The following is an 18,819-nucleotide window of genomic DNA, read 5'->3' as shown; positions in this document are numbered from 1 at the left end:
GACAAAGGTAAACATAGGGAGACAAGGTGGGAGGCAAAGTGATGGTAGTAAAGCAATGAGAAGATAAGGAGCGGGCCCCTAGTGGTTTAGCAAAACAGAAAGCATGAGGCAAAAGCTGGAGAAATAAACGGTTCTAGGTCGAGCACAGTGGTTCATGCCTGTAATCCCAGACTTTTGCGGGGATCACTTGAGCCCAGGAGTTCAAGACCAGCCTAGGCAACATGGTGAAACCCTGTCTCTATAAGAAATACAAAAATTAACTGGGCATGCTGGTACATGCATGTAGTCCCAGCTACTTGTAAGGCTGAGGTAGAAAAATCACTTTAGCCTGGGAGGTCAAGGCTGCAGTGAGCTGTGATCATGCCACTGCACTCCAGCCTGGGCAACAGAGAGAGACCCTGTCTCAATTAAAAAAAAAAAAAAAAAAAAAGATTGTGTATATAGTGTATATATTTCAAAAGTAAAGCCAACAAGTTCTGCAGGAGAATTAACAGCATCCACTGGACATGGGGGTTCACGCCTATAATCCCAGCACTTTGGGAGGCAGATCACCTGAGGTTGTGAGTTCAAGATCAGCCTGGTCAACATGGTTCAACCCCGTCTCTACAAAAATTAGCCAAGCATGATGGCAGGTGCCTGTAATCCCAGCTACCTGAGAGGCTGAGGTGGGAGAATCACTTGAACGTGGGAGGTGGAGGTTGCCGTGAGCCAAGATTGCGCCACTGCACTACAGACTGGGTGACAGAGAGAAACTCTATCTCACAAAATAAGAAAAAAGAATAAACAGCATCAAGGATTAACTGTAAGTATTTTTGCCTCAGCAACTAGATGAATGGAGATGGTGTTAACTGAGAATGGGGAAGAAGCAAGATGGCAGAGGAGATGCTTGATGTGCTTATAGATATGCAAGTGGATATGATAAAAAAAATGCTGTGTGAACTATGAAGCCAAACACAAATATTAGCTACATTTAATTATTGTTATTAATATCCTTACCTTAAGAGAGAAAAGGCTTGCTTAAAAATGGTATTGTTCCTCAGGCACAGCACCTACAGCAAAACAGTCATGTTAGGACAATCTTGAGTATTTACAGACCTCCAAGTATGTCTTCTCAGAGAGGCAAGAAATGCATAGTACACAAACCAAAAAAGGACAAAAAGGCTCTTATCTAGCAAAGAAGCCATCCTACGATTAACACCAAGCATGCAAACAAACCAAGGTCATCGTTCTCATTCCACCCATTATAGTAAATGCTCAAAAAACAGAAGTTCCCCTCCCACACTGCTTTTTTGCTGTTGACTGTTTCCAACTTAATCTATTTTTCCTAATATCAATCAATAATTATTATGCATCTGCCATCCACAGCATCATGATAGGGGCTTTATTAAATCTTCTTTAATTCTCAAAACACTGCAAGACAATTTTACAAGTGAGGCAACTGAGGCCCAGAGAGGTTATATTCCAAAAAATTATACCTAATAAGCTGCTAAGAGGACTGACTTACTATAAAAGCTATGCCTCTATTACAGCACACTGTCTCTCTCAATAATGTGATAACAATACTCCACAATAGAGGTAAGGACAAAAAAAAAAAACAATTACCATGATAGCTACTGCAACATCGATCTCCTAGACTCAAGGGATTCCTTGCTCCAGCCTTCTTTTGTTTGTTTGTTTGTTTGTTTGTTTTATGGGAAAGAACAACAAATGTCTGTTCTTAAGATCCCATAACATAAAGAGAAAATCCTGCCCACTACGGATAACATTTAATTCTTTCAACATGGATGTATGAAAAGTCTAGTATGCAAAAACAAAGAAAATCTGAGAAACTCAGTCAAGAGAAGCCTATGGAAAAGATGATGACTAAATAAAATATAATATCCTGAATGTGATCTGGAACAGAAAAAGGACACTAGAGAAAAAGTAAGGAAATCTGAACAAAGTATGGACATTAGCTAATATAATACACCAATACTGACTCATTAATTATAAAAAATAAACCACACTAGGCTGGGCGCAGGGGCTCACGCCTGTAATCTCCAAACTTTGGGAGGCTGAGGCAGGTGAATCACTTGAGGCCAAGAGTTCAAGACCAGCCTGGCCAACATGGTGAAACCACATCTCTACTAAAAATAGAAAAAATAGCCAGGCGTGGTGGTACACCTATAATCCCAGCTACTTGGGAGGCTGAGGCAGGAGAATCGCTTGAATCCCGGAGGCAGGGGTTGCAGTGAGCAGAGATCACACCACTGCACTCCAGCCTGAGTGACAGAGCAAGACTCTGTATCAAAATAAACAAACAAGCAAACAAACCACACTAATGTAAAGATAATGGGTTGGGCACGGTGGCTCACGCCTGTAATCCCAGCACTTTGGGAGGCCGAGACAGCAGATCACCTGAGGTTGGGAGTTTGAGACCAGCCTGACCAACATGGAGAAACCCTGTCTCTACTAAAAATACAAAATTAGCTGGGAGTGGTAGAGCATGACTGTAATCCCAGCTACCTGGGAGGCTGAGGCAGGAGAATCACTTGAACCCGGGAGGCGGAGGTTGCAGTGAGCTAAGATCATGCCATTGTACTCCAGTCTGGGTAACAAGAGCAAAACTCTGTCTCAAAAAATAAAAGGCAATAATAGGGGAAATTGGAAGATACAGGAAGTCTGTGTACTATCTTTGCATGTTTTCTGTAAATCTAAAACTATTCTAAAATAAAGCTTATTTTGTATAAGCCAGGTTTAGTGGTTCACACCCATAATCCAAGCATTTTGGGAGGCCAAAGTGGGAAGATCACTTGAGCCTAGGATTTTGAGACTAGCCCGGGCAACATAGGGAGACCCTTTCTCAACAAAAATTTAAAAATTAGATGGGCATGGTGGTGCACACCTGTGATCCCAGCTACTCGAGAGGCTGAGGATAACTTGGACCCAGGAGGTTGAGGCTGCAATGAGCCGTGATTGTGCCACTGCACTCCAGCCTGGGGGTGACAGAATGAGACCCTGATTCAAGTTAAAAAAAAAAAAAAAAAAAAAGCTTGTGTGCCAACTGCTGTACTGAATGTTAAGAACAAAATGTAACTACAGGGATGAATCTTGAAAGCATTATACTAAATAAATCAGTCACAAAAGACCAAATATTATATGATTCTATTTCTGTGAAATATCCAGAATAGGCAAATCTATGGAGAAAGAAAGTCAATTAGTGACTGCCTGGGGCTAGAAGGTCTCAGGAGCTAGGGATGACAGCTAAGGGGTATGCAGTTTCTTTTTTGGGATGATGTTCTCAAATTGGTTGTAGTAATCGTTGTAAACCTCTGTGAATACATTAAAAACTACTGAATTCCACACTTTAAATAGGTGAATTGTATGTTAACTATATTTGTGAACTATATTCAATAAAGCTATCAAAAACTGTTTGCACAATCTCTATCCTTCAGGAATTTGGATGGCTGGAGACACAGACATACATTTGTATTAAGCAGCTAAGCAATATTGCAGGCATTGTATGATGAAGTCAAAACAGGCGGTGTGAACAACAAGCACACCTGGCAGGAAATCCAGGGGGAGAGGGCTAGGAGAAATCCTTAGCTCTTGCAGAGTTGCAGACGTTGCTGAGGATCTGCTCAGTCATGAACCCTCTTCCTAGATAAATGCATACAGACATGGATATACAAAGAGTTTGCCTACTACTTCAGGAAAGTCACCAAAACTCTTATCACCCAAGAACCCCTACACTAAACCAAGAGATCCTCAGAAGCAAGGGTCATGTCATTTTCCTCTCAGGCACATTGTAGACAATCAAGGTTTGTTTTGATGAATAAATGAATTAGAAAGAAGTGAGTAAATGATAATTATTGTTACTGTGCTGGCCTAGAGCCAGAACATGAACATCATTTTATAAAAGACAAAGCTGTTTTTAAAATAAGTTGCAATGGCTGCCCCATTCTCCTCACAATAACTGCTGGCCTTGGCTTCTGTAAATAAGACTGCTAGTTTGCTCTGCAAACTAGCTACTATGTAAAACTGCTTCTTATCAGTAACTGCCAGAATTGCTAGCCTTTGCTTACTGGTAACGACCAAAATAAGCAGCCCAAGCTAATTCCATCCTGGCTCCTGCGACTTGTAATAAGTAACTAAGATCTGTGACTTCCACCATTATCCAGACAATGTGTAAACTAATGTTTATCTTGACTTCTGTAAGCCACTTAGGTAACAATCAAAGTGACAACATGTCCTCTAGCCCTTGGAATGTCCGGAGACCCCCACCCTCATCTCTGCCCAGGAGGTGATTTACACAATCTACCAGCTCTCGGAATGTCTGAAGCCCCATCATCCCCCTCCTCGCTCCTCACCCCCACTCCCAAGGTGGTTTTTCGGGTATAAAAAGTCTTGGCACCCTCCCTTCGTGGCCACAGGTTGGAGGGACGTGAGTCCTCTGTGGTCGCCGGCATAATAAATGACCCAGCAGTTTGGTATACTTTTGTCTTGGTAATAATTTTCTACGCTCGGTCGATTACAACACTACCATGTATTAAGCACCCACATCTACTTTATTGAGTATCTACCATGTGTCTAAATCACAATATCTTTACAAGATAAGCATTATTATCCCCAGTTTACAGCTGAGGAAAGAGATTAAGTAACCTACCCAAAGTCACACAGCTGCTATTGAAACTAGCATAAGGTTTCTGTGACACCAATATCCATAATTTCCCCTCTAGTCTACACCTTTTCTCACATAAATGAAGGTGTTAGTGCTTAGGAAATCAGGAAGGGGGAAGATAAAACTTAGGAAAAGTCTCCCAGAGGATGTGAGACCACGAAGATTGGGAAGGATATGAATGGACAAAAGGGCAAAGTGTGCAGATGTTCCCAAAAAGCACAACTGAATCAGGTACCAAAAGACTTTGTAAAGTACGTGTACAATATACTGAACCTAATACTGGTCAGCATGAAAGACAGAGTAGGAAACCGGGGCCCCAGGAGAGGTCAGGTCAGCTCTCCCAACTACTGGCCATGTAACTTGAAGTTAGAGAAGATGACTCTAAAGTCCCTCCAGGGCCAGGATCTATTAACCATGACAAACAGAACAGAAATGAGAATGAACAGAATATATTTTTAAATGGGCCACTTCATATAGAAGAGGTACTGGATGGGAAAAAAAGATCAAAATGGGACTGCTTTCTCATTTTAATTGTTCAGATTTCTGAGTCTCTACAATAACTAAGCATTTAATTATCTAAAAGCCAAAAGAGTTGACAACTCTCTGGAAGACATTCAAACTGTGGTATGAACTCTGTCAGCTCTGGGAAATGTGCTTCCTCTCTCCTGCAATGCTTGGCATTATTTATCAGGACAAAAGTAATCTATTTTGGGACTGTATCTACAATTACCCCCTCCCCCCATCAGCAAATGAAGAGCAGCTCTGGCTCTGCAAGTGGAAGAGGAGGGTGGTGACGCCAACGAATGAATGAATGAGGACACAGCTGCTGCAGTGGATAACAAAAATACTCCCATGAGCCAGGAACCAAGCAAGGACTGCACAACTACCAAAAAACTGAAGTCACAGGGCAAAATCTATAGCATGCGAGTAGCTTAAGACACCAGAGCCTGGGGTGGGTGGTGAGAGCAATGGGTCAGGGGTCTTTGATGCAATCAACTGAGAGCTCTTTCATGAAAAGGAATAGAATATATTTGTGTATTAATAAATATTATTTAAAATAGCATTGTTACTACCATTTATTGAGTACCTCCTTTTTGCTAGAATGCTGTATTGGGATGCGAGATTAAAATAATTCACCAAGACAAAAGTATGCCAAATTGCAGGGTCTTTATTGCCAGCGACCACGGAGGACTCACGTCTCTCTAACCCACGGCCCCGAAGGGAGGGTGCCAAGACTTTTTATACCCGAAAAACCACCTTGGGAGTGGGGGTGACGAACGGGGAGGGGGATGAAGGGGCTTCAGACATTCCGAGGGCAGGTGGATTCTGTAAATCACTTCCTGGGCAGGGACAGGGGTGGGGGCCTCCGGATATTCCGAGGGCTTGGGGGCTTATTGTCACTCTAATTGCTACCTAAGTGATTTACAGAAGTCAAGATAAACGTTAGTTTAAACATTGTCTGGGTAGTGGTGGAATTTACAGATCTTAGTTCACAGGGGCCAAGATGAAATTAGCTTGGGCCGCATATCCTGATAAGCAAAAACCAAAGTCAGCAGTTATTGCAAGGAGAATGGGGCAGTTATTACAACTCATTTTTGGAGACACAGCTTTGTCTTGTAAAATGGTGTTGCTCAGGTTCTGGCTCCAGGCCAGCTACAGCACAGACACTTTACGCATACTATTTCTTAAAAAAAATTTTTTTTTTAAATGATTGGATCTCACTATGTTCCCCATGCTGTCTCGAAGTCCTGGCCTCAAGCAATTTTTCTGCCTTGGCCTCCCAAAGTGCTGGGATAACAGGAGTAAACCACCAGGTCCAGCCCATATTATTTCAATTAATCTTTACAGCAACCTTCTCTGATAGGGGCATTATTGAGATAACTGCCTCAATTTTACACAGGAAAAAAAGAAGTTTATATGTAAATTGCCCAAAGTAATTGGTTCGGTAAGAGAAATGCAAACCCAGGTCTGCTTGAATCCAAAGTCCATCCTCTCTATTCTTCCACACTCTCTCAAAAAAGCTATACCAATTTACACTAGTGAAGTTCATAGCTAATGATAACAGCCATTCAATAATCCTCCCATTTACTGGGCACCTGCTATATGCCAAACACCATTTCCTTTAATCTTCACAACCATTCTGTGAGGCATAGTTCTTTGTATTTTCTTTTTTATAGATTTAGGGAGTATAAGTGCCATTTTGTTAAATGGATACATTGCATATTGATGAAATCTGAGTTTTTAGTATAACCATCACTCAAATGAGGAACATCGTACCCATTAAGCAATTTATCATCTCTTATCCCCCTCCTACCTTCCCATCCTTCCAAGTCTCTGATGTCTTATTCTACTCCTGTAGCTATTTCTACCCCATTTTACAGTGAGGAAATCAAAGCTCAGAAAAGTGAACTAACATGTCTTAATAAAAATAGAAAAAAAAAACATGCCTTATGCACACAACTAATAAGTCTTGTTCTAGCTGACCCCGCAAACAGTGCTCTCTCCACTACCATATACTATATCCTATACTCCTGTTGCAAAGCAAGTCTGCTATTACATGACAGCTCTTATTTTATTCCCTGAGATGAGAGAGCACCTTGATCTATATTCCAATTCATTTTTTTTTTTTGAGACAGGGTCTTGCTCTGTCACCCAGGCTGGGGTGCAGTGGCATCATCATGGCTCACTGCAGCCTTGACCTCTTAGGCTTAAGCCATCTTCCTGCCTCAGCCTCCCAGGTAGCTGGGACTACAGATGTGTGCCACTATACTCAGCCAACTTTTTTTTCACCAAGCTGGAGTACAGTGGTGTAATCTTAGCTCACTGCAACCTCCGCTCCCCACCTCGGCTAATTTTTAAATTTTTTTGTAGAGATGGGGTCTTGCCATGTTGTGCAGGCTCTATATTCCAAAGCTTGCAATGGAGTTTACTCTCATTTTAGGCATCCTGGAAAAGCCCAGTCCCTGCCTGAGTTCATTTATTGGAAGCTTCAAATTCTCCTCACTGGCTTTCCACACTCAGTGCCCATTACTACCTTTCTCACGTACAGGACCAATACTGGCCTCTCTGTCCATAATGATCCATCTGCTACTTAAATACCTCCCTGTTGCCGTGTGTAGTGGCTCACACCTGTAATCCCAGTACTTTGGGAGGCCGAGGAGGGCAGATGACGAGGTCAGGAGTTTGAGACCAGCCTGGTCAAGATGGTGAAACCCCGTCTCTACTAAAGATACAAAAATTAGCCGGGTGCAGTGGTGGGTGCCTGTAATCCCAGCTACTCAGGAGGCTGAGGCAGGAGAATCGCTTGAACCCGGGAGGCGGAGATTGCCGTGAGCAGAGATTGCACTACTGCACTCCAGCCTGGGTGACTAGAGCGAAACTCCACCTCAAAAAAAAAAAAAGATCCAGGCTGGGTTTGGTGGCTCACGCCTGTAATCCCAGCCCTTTGGGAGGCTGAGGAGGGCGGATCACCTGAGGTCAGAAGTTCAGGCCGGGCGCGGTGGCTCACGCCTGTAATCACAGCACTTTGGGAGGCCAAGGCACATGGATCACGAGGTCAGGAGTTCAAGACCAGCCTGACCAACATGGTGAAACCGCGTCTCTATTAAAGACACAAAAATTAGCAGGACGTGGTGGCGTGCGCCTGTAATCCCAGCTACTCAGGAGGGTGAGGCGGGAGAATCACTTGAACCCGTGAGGCGGAGCTTGCAGTGAGCAGAGATCGAGCCACTGCAATCCAGCCTGGGCAACAGAGCGAGACTCTGCCTCAAAAAAATAAAAAATAAAATAAATACCTTCCTGGACAAAAACTAAAACGTTTTCAGACACTTCTAATTATCTGAATGCTCTCCCACATAGAAAGCCAAAACCCAACTCCCTACAACTTCTATGGTTTGTGCCTAGTGCTCCATTCTGAGATCATACAAAGTGAGTTCAGTTCTTGTTTTTCTTTTTTTTTTTTTGAGATGGAGTTTCACTCTTGTTACCCAGGCTGGAGTGCAGTGGCTTGATCTCGGCTCACCGCAACCTCCGCCTCCTGGGTTTGAGCGATTCTCCTGCCTCAGTCTCCTGAGTAGCTGGGACTACAGGCACGCGCCACCATGCCCAGCTAATTTTTGTATTTTTAGTAGAGATGGGGTTTCACCATGTTGACCAGGATGGTCTCGATCTCTTGACCTTGTGATCCACCCGCCTCAGCCTCCCAAAGTGCTGGGATTACAGGCTTGAGCCACCGCGCCCGGCAGTTCTTGTTTATCATACAAGAAGTCAAATCGTGAAACTCAAGTATTTGAAGGTAATAATCATTGCCTCCTGATTTTCTCAAGTTCTTTCAAAAATTGCTTTTGTTTCCAGTCTTTCCTTTAGCTATAACCTTCTGAACATATTTACGTTGACTATCAAAGTCTACCTTTGGATTGGGTCCTTTGGCAGTTAGGAGCACAAGTTTTATATCCAAACCCAAACACGAATTTGTGTTTGAGTATCAGCACTTCATTTTACTAGCTGCATAAACCTGGCAAGTCAGCTGGCCTCACATATTGTTACAGGATTTTTGGAGTGTCATTTTTCTGGTCAGAAAAGTCTGTGGCCGGTGGCACCTTTGCCCGAGTTTTGCTCAGGTCCACTGGGCTTGTTTCACCCACTTTTATTGGCAGGCTGCGCTCGGTTCACGCTACCGGCCTGAGTCCCACACCTGCCAAGGCCAAGTCAGGCATGGACCGGTGAGGGGTGTGTGAGTGAGCATGGGGTCCGGCCAATGTGCATAGTCAGACATGCTGGCTGCTTCAGTGGGGTGGGCAGCTCCAGGTGCTGGCACAGGCACTGGTTCTTGTGAGGCCAGACCAGGTGCACCACAAGCAGCTTTCATAGCTGGCACTGGGGAACACGTGGCTCCCAGAAGTTTGGAGATGCCAGCAACCACAGGGGTCCAAAGAGGGAGTCACAGTCCTGGCTCAGGGAGCTCTCAGGTCTGGGCTCCCCAAAGGTCTGCAGCTCTTCTTTCCTTCTCTTTCACCCACAACATGGTGAACAAGGGGCACATCTCAGCCCTGTTTGTGTTGCAGCTCTCTTAGCCCCACCATTAGATGGGTCCTGAGTTCCTATCCTACAACCAGGAAGAATGGGGTATGCAGACAAGTGGAGGGTGAGCAAGACAAAGAGGTGCTTTACTGAGTGACAGAACAGCTCAAAGGAGGACCTGGAGTGGGCAGCTCCTCTCTGCAGGCAGGTTGTCTGGATGTCTTCCCAGCTCTCAGCAGAGGAGGCTCTGGAGTGGATAACTCCTCTCTACAGCCAGTTGTCCCAATGCTTAGCTCTGGCTGAGCCTAAGGTTTGTTTTTTGGTTTTTCTTGAGACAGAGTCTTGCTATTGTTGCCCAGGCTGGAGTGAAATGACATGATCTCACTGCAACCTCTGTCTCCTGGGTTCAAGAAATTCTCCTGCCTCAGCCTCCTAAGTAGCTGGGATTACAGGTGCCCACCACCATGCCCATCTAATTTTTTTTGTATTTTTAGTAGAGACAGGGTTTCACCATGTTGGCCAGGCTGGTCTCAAACTCCTGACCTCGGGTGATCTGCCCGCCTTCACCTCCCAAAGTGCTGGGATTACAGGCATGAGCCACCACACCCGGCCCCAAGGTTTTTATGAGCCTCAGATGGGAGGAGGTACATGCTGATTTGTTCATGGGTGGCCATGGGTGGGCCTGGAAAAGGCACCATAAATTCCCACTCCTGTCCACGGGACCAGCAGCCCAGCCCAGGCTGTAGGTGCCAAGAGGCACCTGCAGGCCAGTACTGAGATGCCCTCAGCCCCACTACGGCTTCCCTCCTGTGCTTGTTGGTGCCCAAAATCTGGAGGGAGCCAAGGGAGCAAGAGACTGGCTTGTCAGCACTGCCCAGAGCATGTGCACACCTGAGTAGGCTGCGACAGTGCCTAGGCTTGGCCCCAACTTTGCTCCAAGATCAGAGCTGGTGCCAACAGTAGGGAGAAGCCAGGCAGAGCTGGTGCCCGTAGGGAGAGGCCAGGCAGTGGGAGCAGGCGTCTCTGAGCCTGCGGGAGCAGGGGCAGCCTACCCAGGCCCCACAAGAGTTGCAGAGGTGCCTAGGTCCTCAGTCATGGTTTGGGCAGCTGTAGCTGCACCCAGAAGGGCAGGGCTCCTGCTCGTTCCATGGAGCAGGAGACCCAGATCCACAGCCATGACTTAGGCAGTTGCAGCCACACTGGGGAGCTCCCACCCAACCTGGGAAGGGACAGTGCTCCCACTTGTCCGTGGCTCCCGCTGGTTCCATGAAACATGCAGCCCTGGCCACACCTCCCTGCTGTAGCCAGCATGATGGCAATGGCCACTCCACTGCTGCCACCAATATTATATGATTCCATTTATATGAAATGACTAGAATAGATAAATCCATATGACAGAAAGATTAGTGGGTGCTAAGGGCTGAGGAGATGACAGTAGGGGAGTGACTACTTATGGGTAAGGAGTTTCCTTCTGGGATGATAAAAATGTTTTGGAATTAAATAGTGGTAACAGTTGTATAGCTTTGTGAATACACTAAAAAATCATTAAATTATCTACTTTAACAGACTGAATATTATAATACATAAATAATAATTTGTTTAATTATTAAAAAAGAAAGTCACAAGAAAACTTTTGTGACTGCTCAGACTTGCTTGGATCCTGCTGTTACACTTTTTTTTAAAAAAAATTTACAGATGGGCCAGGTGTGGACACTCACGCCTATAACCCAGCACTTTGGGAGGCCAAGGCGGGTGGATCACCTCAGGTTGGGAGTTCGAGACCAGCCTGACCAACATGGAGAAACCCCATCTCTACTAAAAATACAAAATTTCCCCAGAATGGTGGCACATGCTTGTAATCCCAGCTACTCGGGAGGCTGAGGCAAGAGAACTGCTTGAACCTGGGAGGCAAAGATTGCAGTGAGCTGAGATCACGCCACTACACTCCAGTCTGGGCAACAGATCAAGACTCCATCTCAAAAAAAAAAAAAAAGGAAGAAAAGTAAATACTTGGCCTCATAACACAACTGCTAGATGGTACTTCTATGCCAGAGCTGAGCTCCATTAAACTCAATTCCCTAACTTTCTTTAGAATTTAACCCAATTTTACAATCCCTGTGGTTATCACCTAAAATGTTTGTTTGTCTGACTTCATTTGGTTTTTTTAATTTTGTTTATTTATTTAGAGATAGATAGACAGATCCAGGGTCTCGATCTATTACCCAGGCTGGAGTACAGTGGGGCGATCACAGCTCACTGCAGCCTCAGCCTCCCAGGCTCAACTGTTCTTCCCACCTCAGCCTCCCACGTAGCTGGGACTACAGAAGCATGCCACTACACCTGGCTAATTTTTGTATTTTTTGTTGAAATGAGGTTTCGCCACGTTGCCCAAGCTAGTCTCAAACTCCTGGGCTCAAGTAATCCATCCACCTCAGCTTTCCAAAGTGTTGGGATTATAGACATGAGCCACTGTACCTCGCCTAAATATAAATCCAATCCCCTACGTCAATTCTCACCCCCATACTATACTCTGCACACTCTTCCTTAATCTACACCCTGGTGCTTCTCTCCCTCCCAACTTCCTCTAGGACCTTTGGAAGTCCAAGTGTGTTTTCATTTCAGGGCCTTTACACATATTCTTCCTTGTCTGGAATATTTTTCTCTATCTAAATCCTACTTATTCTTTAAATCTTAGTAGTCATGCAACGTTCTCAAGAAAACTTTTGCAACTGCTCAGACTTGCTTGGATCCTGCTGTTACAAAGTCATATAGTACCCTGAGTCTTTCATTTGTAGCATTTTTCATAGTCAATTAAGTAGTTAGAAGTTTAATTAGTCCACCTCTTAATAAGCACCATGAAGACAGGAACCTGCTGCATCGCAGCATCTAGCATACACTCTGGCACAGAACAAGTGCCCAATAAATATCTCCTGGACAAATTAGTAAATGCCTCTAAACCTCATCTCCTTATCTCTGAAGAGTTTGTAAAAACATTTACCTTATAGACATGTTGACATGATTAAATTAGATAACATATGAAAAGAGCTAACAAGTACAAGCTGCATTACTAACAATGATGATAATGGTGGAACAATGTGTACCTTAGGGTCTGAGAGGTGCTAAAGATAAAACCATTAACAAAAAATAGAAAAGCTCCTCCAGAGCCTGTGGTCTAGTGGTGACCAGGAAATAGCCAACTTCTTGACTATTCTGTGCTTTTGGACTTCCTGCCCTTCTAGGTAATCTAGAATATGTGTACTACTAGTTCACCTCTTTTAATGTTCTCCTAATTCATGTCTGTTGAATGAATTAGGAGGACATTTTGTTCATGTGAACTCTGTTCCACTTTAGCCTTCAAAATGCTGAAACCTGAAAACATCTTATCTCTGAGATCAGTCCCTCAGGATGTTTTTTCCTGGGCTGACATATTAGACACAACTTGGCACAGCATTAGTGATCACACAGCCTCTCCCCTAACCATACCCTTGTGATTCAGGAGTAAGGTAATTCCTGAGAAAATATTGGTGACTTCAGAGTGAGTGGCATCTAGACCTGAGCTTGACACTCCAGAGCCATTCATTTTCTGTGCAAAATAACTGCAGGTGATTGAATACTCATTTCCTTGGTGCATTCTAACTTCCCCAGATACCATCCTGCCATTGTGATCAATCAATACACTGATCTGATAAATATCAGCTTTAGTGTCTTATCTGGTTCTATCCTGCTGAACTCCTGTTGACTCAAAGACGTATTGGCTCTATCCAGTTTTATTCTAGCAAAGCTAGGCTTCTCACTCATCTAAATTTGAGATGAAGTTAGGCACAAAAGGGCATGTCTGATATCCCAGCAACTCAGGAGGCTGAAGCAGCAGGATCACTTGAGCCCAGAAGTTCAAGACCAGCCTGGGCAACATAGTGAGACTTTGTCTCAAAAATAAAATAAAATTTGAGATTATTTGTAGCCAGAAATTTCTTAGGGTCCCAAGGAAAGAGCACTGAATTAAGAGTTAGAAATTCTAGTCCCAACTCCACCATGTGCTCACCATGTAATATCAACATTTGTTCATTCACTTATTCATTTGACATTTACCAAGTACCTACTTTAGGCCAAATACACTATAGGGTAGGTACATATAGACAAGAATACAGTTGCAACCTGGCACAGTGGCTCATGCGTGAATCCTAGCACTTTGGGAGGCTGAGGCGGGCGGATTGCTTGAGCCCAGAAATTTGAGACCAGCTTGGGCAACGTGGCAAAACCCCATCTCTACAAAAAAATACAAAAACTTAGCCAGGTGTGGTGGCACATACCTGTAGTCCCAGCTACTCAAGAGGCTGAGGTAAGAGGATCCCTTGAGCCAGGAGGCAGAGGTTGCAGTGAACTGAGATTGCTCCACTGCACTCCAGCCTGAGTGACAGCACAAGACCCCGCCTCAAAGCAAAATAAGAAAAAAGGGCCAGGCATAGCAGCTCACGCCTGTAATCCCAGCACTTTGGGAGGCCAAGGTGGGAGGATCACCTGAGGTCAGGAATTCGAGACCAGCCTGATCAACATGAAGAAACCTCGTCTCTACTAAAAATACAAAATTAGCCAGGCGTGGTGGAGCACGCCTGTCATCCCAGCTACTTGGGAGGCTGAGGCAGGAGAAGTGCTTGAACCTGGGACACAGAGGTTGCAGTGAGCTGAGATTGTGCCACTGCACTCCAGCCTAGGCAACAAGAGTGAAACTCCTCCGTCTCAAAAATAAATAAATTAATTAATTAAAGTATTAACTAACACTTTAAGACAGGCTTGAATTTGGCATATAATGATGAGGTTAGCTGACTAAAGGAGCTAAGGAATAACTAAGGAGTATGGAAGAGAACAGTGGCATCAGACTTTGAGACGCCCTATATACCATTTATCTTTAGATGCTGGCCTTAATGACAGATTTCCATGGGCTCTTCTGGAGAATTGCATGGTCAGAAATAGTATTCCTTGAAAAATAATCCCTCCCTTTTAGCATTTCTCAGAACCAAGGCAAATCAAGGAGTGTAGTCACCAGTGTGACCACCTTTAACAATGGAATTTTGAAACTTTCTGATTTTTTTTTCTATTATATTGGCATCGTATTTAGCCAAATTCTTACAAACTGGCTAAGGTGAACAAGTGAATTGTTTCATAAAGGATGAAGTGAGGCATGGGCTCTTAGACATTCAGGAGCAGCCCCAAGGTAACCACGGATAGATCCATGAGCTGCAACGACCATGCTGACCTATGAATCATGAAAACATAGTCTCCACAATTAATGCCTAAGACAAAATTTTAATATAAATTGCTAAAATGAGTAAGCAGCATGATACAATTGAAAGAGCACAAATGAAATCTGTTAAATCTGTTAAGGGAAAGGGAGGAAAGCCAAGGAACACATTTATAGTGGTTTATATGTTTTTATGACAATCATTTAAATAAAATAAGGTTTTGGAAATGAAAACATAGTTTATTATTGCCAGGGGTGGTTCACTCCTGTAATCCCAGCACTTTGGGAAGTCGAGGCAGGCGGATCACAAGGTCAGCAGTTCAAGACCAGCCTGGCCAACAGTGAAACCCGTCTCTATTAAAAATAACAAAAATTAGCCAGGCGTTGTGGCACGCACCTGTAGTCCCAGCTACTAGGGAGGCTGAGACAGGGCAATCGCTTGAACCTGGGAGACAGAGGTTGTGGTGAACCAAGATCGCACCACTGCACTACAGCCTGGGCGACAGAGCCAGACTCCATCTCAAAAAAAAGAAAAAGAAGAAAAAGAAAAAAGAAAATGTAGTTTATTATTACTCTTTCCTTATTACCAGGTAGCTTCACATCCTTATCAGTTCAGCAAGTCAAAACTGCGTTCTTAGACAAAATTCTAGAAGCTGATGACTAAATGCAAATATAAAATGACCTGCTCAAGGTCATACAGTTTATCGGGACTATGTCATGGTGTCGTGATTCCCATCGCGAAGCTCTCCCCTTTCTAGGCACTGGGTGGAGAGAGTGGCATGTGGTGTGGGCGTGGCGCGGGTCGGCTCAGCCGAGTTCGCCCGGGGGGAAAGGAATCTGCTCAGCCCCTTTAACACGCATGTGCTGCTGGGAAGGACGTTGGGCGCCCTAGTGTTTCACTCCCGGATGTCAGCTTGCCGCCAGCTCCGGGCTCTGCACTCTCCACCATCTCCCCGCGCCCCGCGTGCGTGGCATCTACGTTACCTTTTCCAAGGTTCCGCTCATCCTTTGCTGCTGCGCGGCCTCTAGCTGTGCAAGCCGAAGATCCGCCCCCGCAGCCGCGTTCCCTGGGCGTCTGAAAACACTAACAGAACGGCCTTGACCAAGTGCAGCAACAATATCCGACCGAGACTCACTCAACTTCCGTATCACTTTAGTTCCGGAAGCTTCTGAAATTCAGCCTCATGAAATTCTGCTTTCCGCCCTCAGTCAGGTTGTCACCTTCACTGCTGTTTCTCCAGGCAGAATTAATCGCCATCTCTGTGTTACCTCGGTACTTTGCACACAATTCTGATTTTTCACTTACAGTACTAAATACTAATTATTTGTTACCACCTTTTCTCTGTATTTGAAAGAGTTCTTAAAAGACTGAGACCCTGTCTGATTAATTCCTTTCTGCGTCTAGAACAGATCTGACTTTTTTTTTTCTTTGAGACAGAGTCTAACTCTGTCACCCAGGCCGGAGTACAGTGGCACGATCTTGGTCTCACTGCAACCTCCGCCTCCCGGTTCAAGCAGTTCTCCTGTCTCAGCCTCCCGAGTAGCTGGGACTACCGGTGCCCGGCACCATGGCTCAGTTTTGTATTTTTCTGTAGAGACGGTGTTTCACTACATGGTCAAGCTGGTCTCGAATACCTGACCTCAGGTGATCCGCCTGCCTCAGCCTCCCAAAATGTTGGGATTACAGGCGTGAGCCACCAAGCTCGGCTGCACAGATCTAACTTCTAACCTCGATTTAAGAGTTGACTGACTCTAAGTAAACATTCTGACATTCAGTTGCCTCATAATAATTTAGAATTAAACTATTTTTTCAGTGAGTGGCCACTATATGCAATACATTATGCTCAGTGCATCAGTTTATTCATCACAGCCTGTTAGGGAGATATTATCATTTGACTTAACAGATAAAGATTGAATCAAGAAGTTAAAGGACTTGTCTGGGATCAAATGAAGCAAAGCGAATTTCAGACTCTGTCTCATTTATGCAGTGTTTTCCCTCTGACACACTCCTCACATGAGATAATAATGTCACCAAAAGCTTTCATTTACCTATTTTATACATGCTCAACCAATTGTTTAGCATAATTTTGTGCCAGTCCTTTGAACGAACCCTAGGAACACAGAAATGAATATTATGTGACCCTGCCATTAAGTGTCCCATAGAGATTAGCAAGGAGACAAAGTCATAAACAAGCAATTATAAAACAATAAGGAAATTTAAGTTACAGAGATATACTCATAAACTCTGTATCCAAAGGGAGCACATGAGCACATAAATTCAGCATCAGATGAAATAACAAATATGCAATTGTTTTTATTATTGCCGTTACTGGTGGTTCGGTCACTGTTATTGTTCTTGGTGAGAAAAGGTGTAAAAACTGGTAAATATGAATAGAGATGCAATCATAGGAAGTTTAGTCTGTTGTCAGAATCCCTGCCAAGATCCCTTATCATAATGTTTTATCAATCCTTCCTATGATGAAATTCCAAGGAAGTACTAAGAGCTATGTGGGTAAATCTCTTTCCCACAAATGTAGCCCTTCTTCCCCTGACTCCTTAGGCAGAGCTGCTAGGAGACTATGATGGTTCATTTTATGCATCAATTTGACTAAGCAGTGGGATGCCCAGATAAATGGTCAAATGTTATTCTGAGGGATGTGTGAGGGATGTATTTTTAGATATCATTAATATTTAAATCAGTAGACCCAGTAAAGCTGATTGCCCTCCCTAATGTGGATGGGCCTCATATGTACACACACGATATACATTATATAGTGTGTGTGTATACATATATATGTGTATATATATACATACATACATGATCTGAGGTGTATATATACACACTGTATACATATACACACAGACACATATGTATGTATAGGCATTTACTGTGTAACATTGCAGTCAGTGATGGACTGCATATATAATGGTGGTTCCATAAGATTATAATACCATATTTTTAGCTGGGCGCGGTGGCTCACGCCTGTAATCCTAGCACTTTGGGAGGCTGAGGTGGGTGGATCACCTGAGGTCAGGAGTTCAGGACCAGCCTGGCCATCATGGTGAAACCCCATCTTAAAAAAAAAAAAAAAAATCAAGAGTATAATACCATATTTTTACTGTACGCTTTCTATGTTGAGATACACAAACACTTATCATTGTGTTAAATTGCCTACAGTATTCAGTACAATAACATGCTCTACAGGTTTGTAACCTAGGAGCAACCAGCAATACCATATAGCCTGGTTGTGTAGTAGGCTATACCAACAGTCCCCAACCTTTTGGCACCAGGGACCAGTTTTATGGTAGACAATTTTTCCATGGACCGAGGTTGGGTGGAGGATGGTTTTCTGATGAAACTGTTTCACCTCAGATCATCAGGCATTATATTCTCATAGGTCTGCACAACCTAGATTCCTTGCATGAGCAATTCACAATATGGTTCACACTCCTATGAGAATCTTTTGTTTTTCCTTTGAGATGGAGTCTCGCTCTTGTCTCCCAGGCTGGAGTGCAATGGCTCAATCTCGGCTCACTGCACCCTCTGCCTCCTGTGTTCAAGTGATTCTCCTGCCTCAGCCTCCCTAGTAGATGGGATTACTGGCACACACCACCATGCTTGGCTAATTTTTTGTATTTTAGTAGAGACAGGGTTTCACCGTGTTGCCCAGGCTGGTCTTGAACTCCTGATCTCAGGCAATCTGCCCACCTCAGCCTCCCAAAGTGCTAGGATTACAGGCATGAGCCACTGCACCCTGCCTTTTTTTTTTTTCTTTTGAGATGGAGTTTCACTCTTGTTGCCAAAGCTGGAGTGCAATGGCACAATCTCAGCTCACTGCAACCTCTGCCTCCCAAGTTCAAGGGATTCTCCTGACTCAGTCTCCCAAGTAGCTGGGATTAC

At 44.1% G+C, this 18,819-nt stretch overlaps 1 protein-coding gene across 1 annotated transcript in view; it reads right to left on the bottom strand.

The window, feature by feature from the left end:
• Positions 1-16,092, bottom strand: part of MRPL48 (mitochondrial ribosomal protein L48) — a 63,050-nt gene extending 46,958 nt beyond the window's left edge. Inside the window, exons 1-2 of the mRNA XM_012456954.2 lie at positions 15,903-16,092; positions 997-1,049 (exon numbers count right to left, since the gene is read on the bottom strand). Coding sequence (XP_012312377.2) covers positions 997-1,049; positions 15,903-15,923 — 74 coding nt within the window. The 5' untranslated portion in view covers positions 15,924-16,092. The remainder of the gene's footprint in view (positions 1-996; positions 1,050-15,902) is intronic.
• Between the last annotated feature and the right edge of the window lie 2,727 nt (positions 16,093-18,819).

The sequence above is a fragment of the Aotus nancymaae genome, unplaced genomic scaffold, assembly GCF_030222135.1.
Source record: "Aotus nancymaae isolate 86718 unplaced genomic scaffold, 86718_ANA_hifiasm-v0.15.2.pri h1tg000059l, whole genome shotgun sequence".
Classification (NCBI taxonomy): domain Eukaryota; kingdom Metazoa; phylum Chordata; class Mammalia; order Primates; family Aotidae; genus Aotus; species Aotus nancymaae.
The sequence above is the reverse complement of the archived record's forward strand: the minus strand, read 5'-3'. Positions and strand labels throughout refer to the sequence as shown.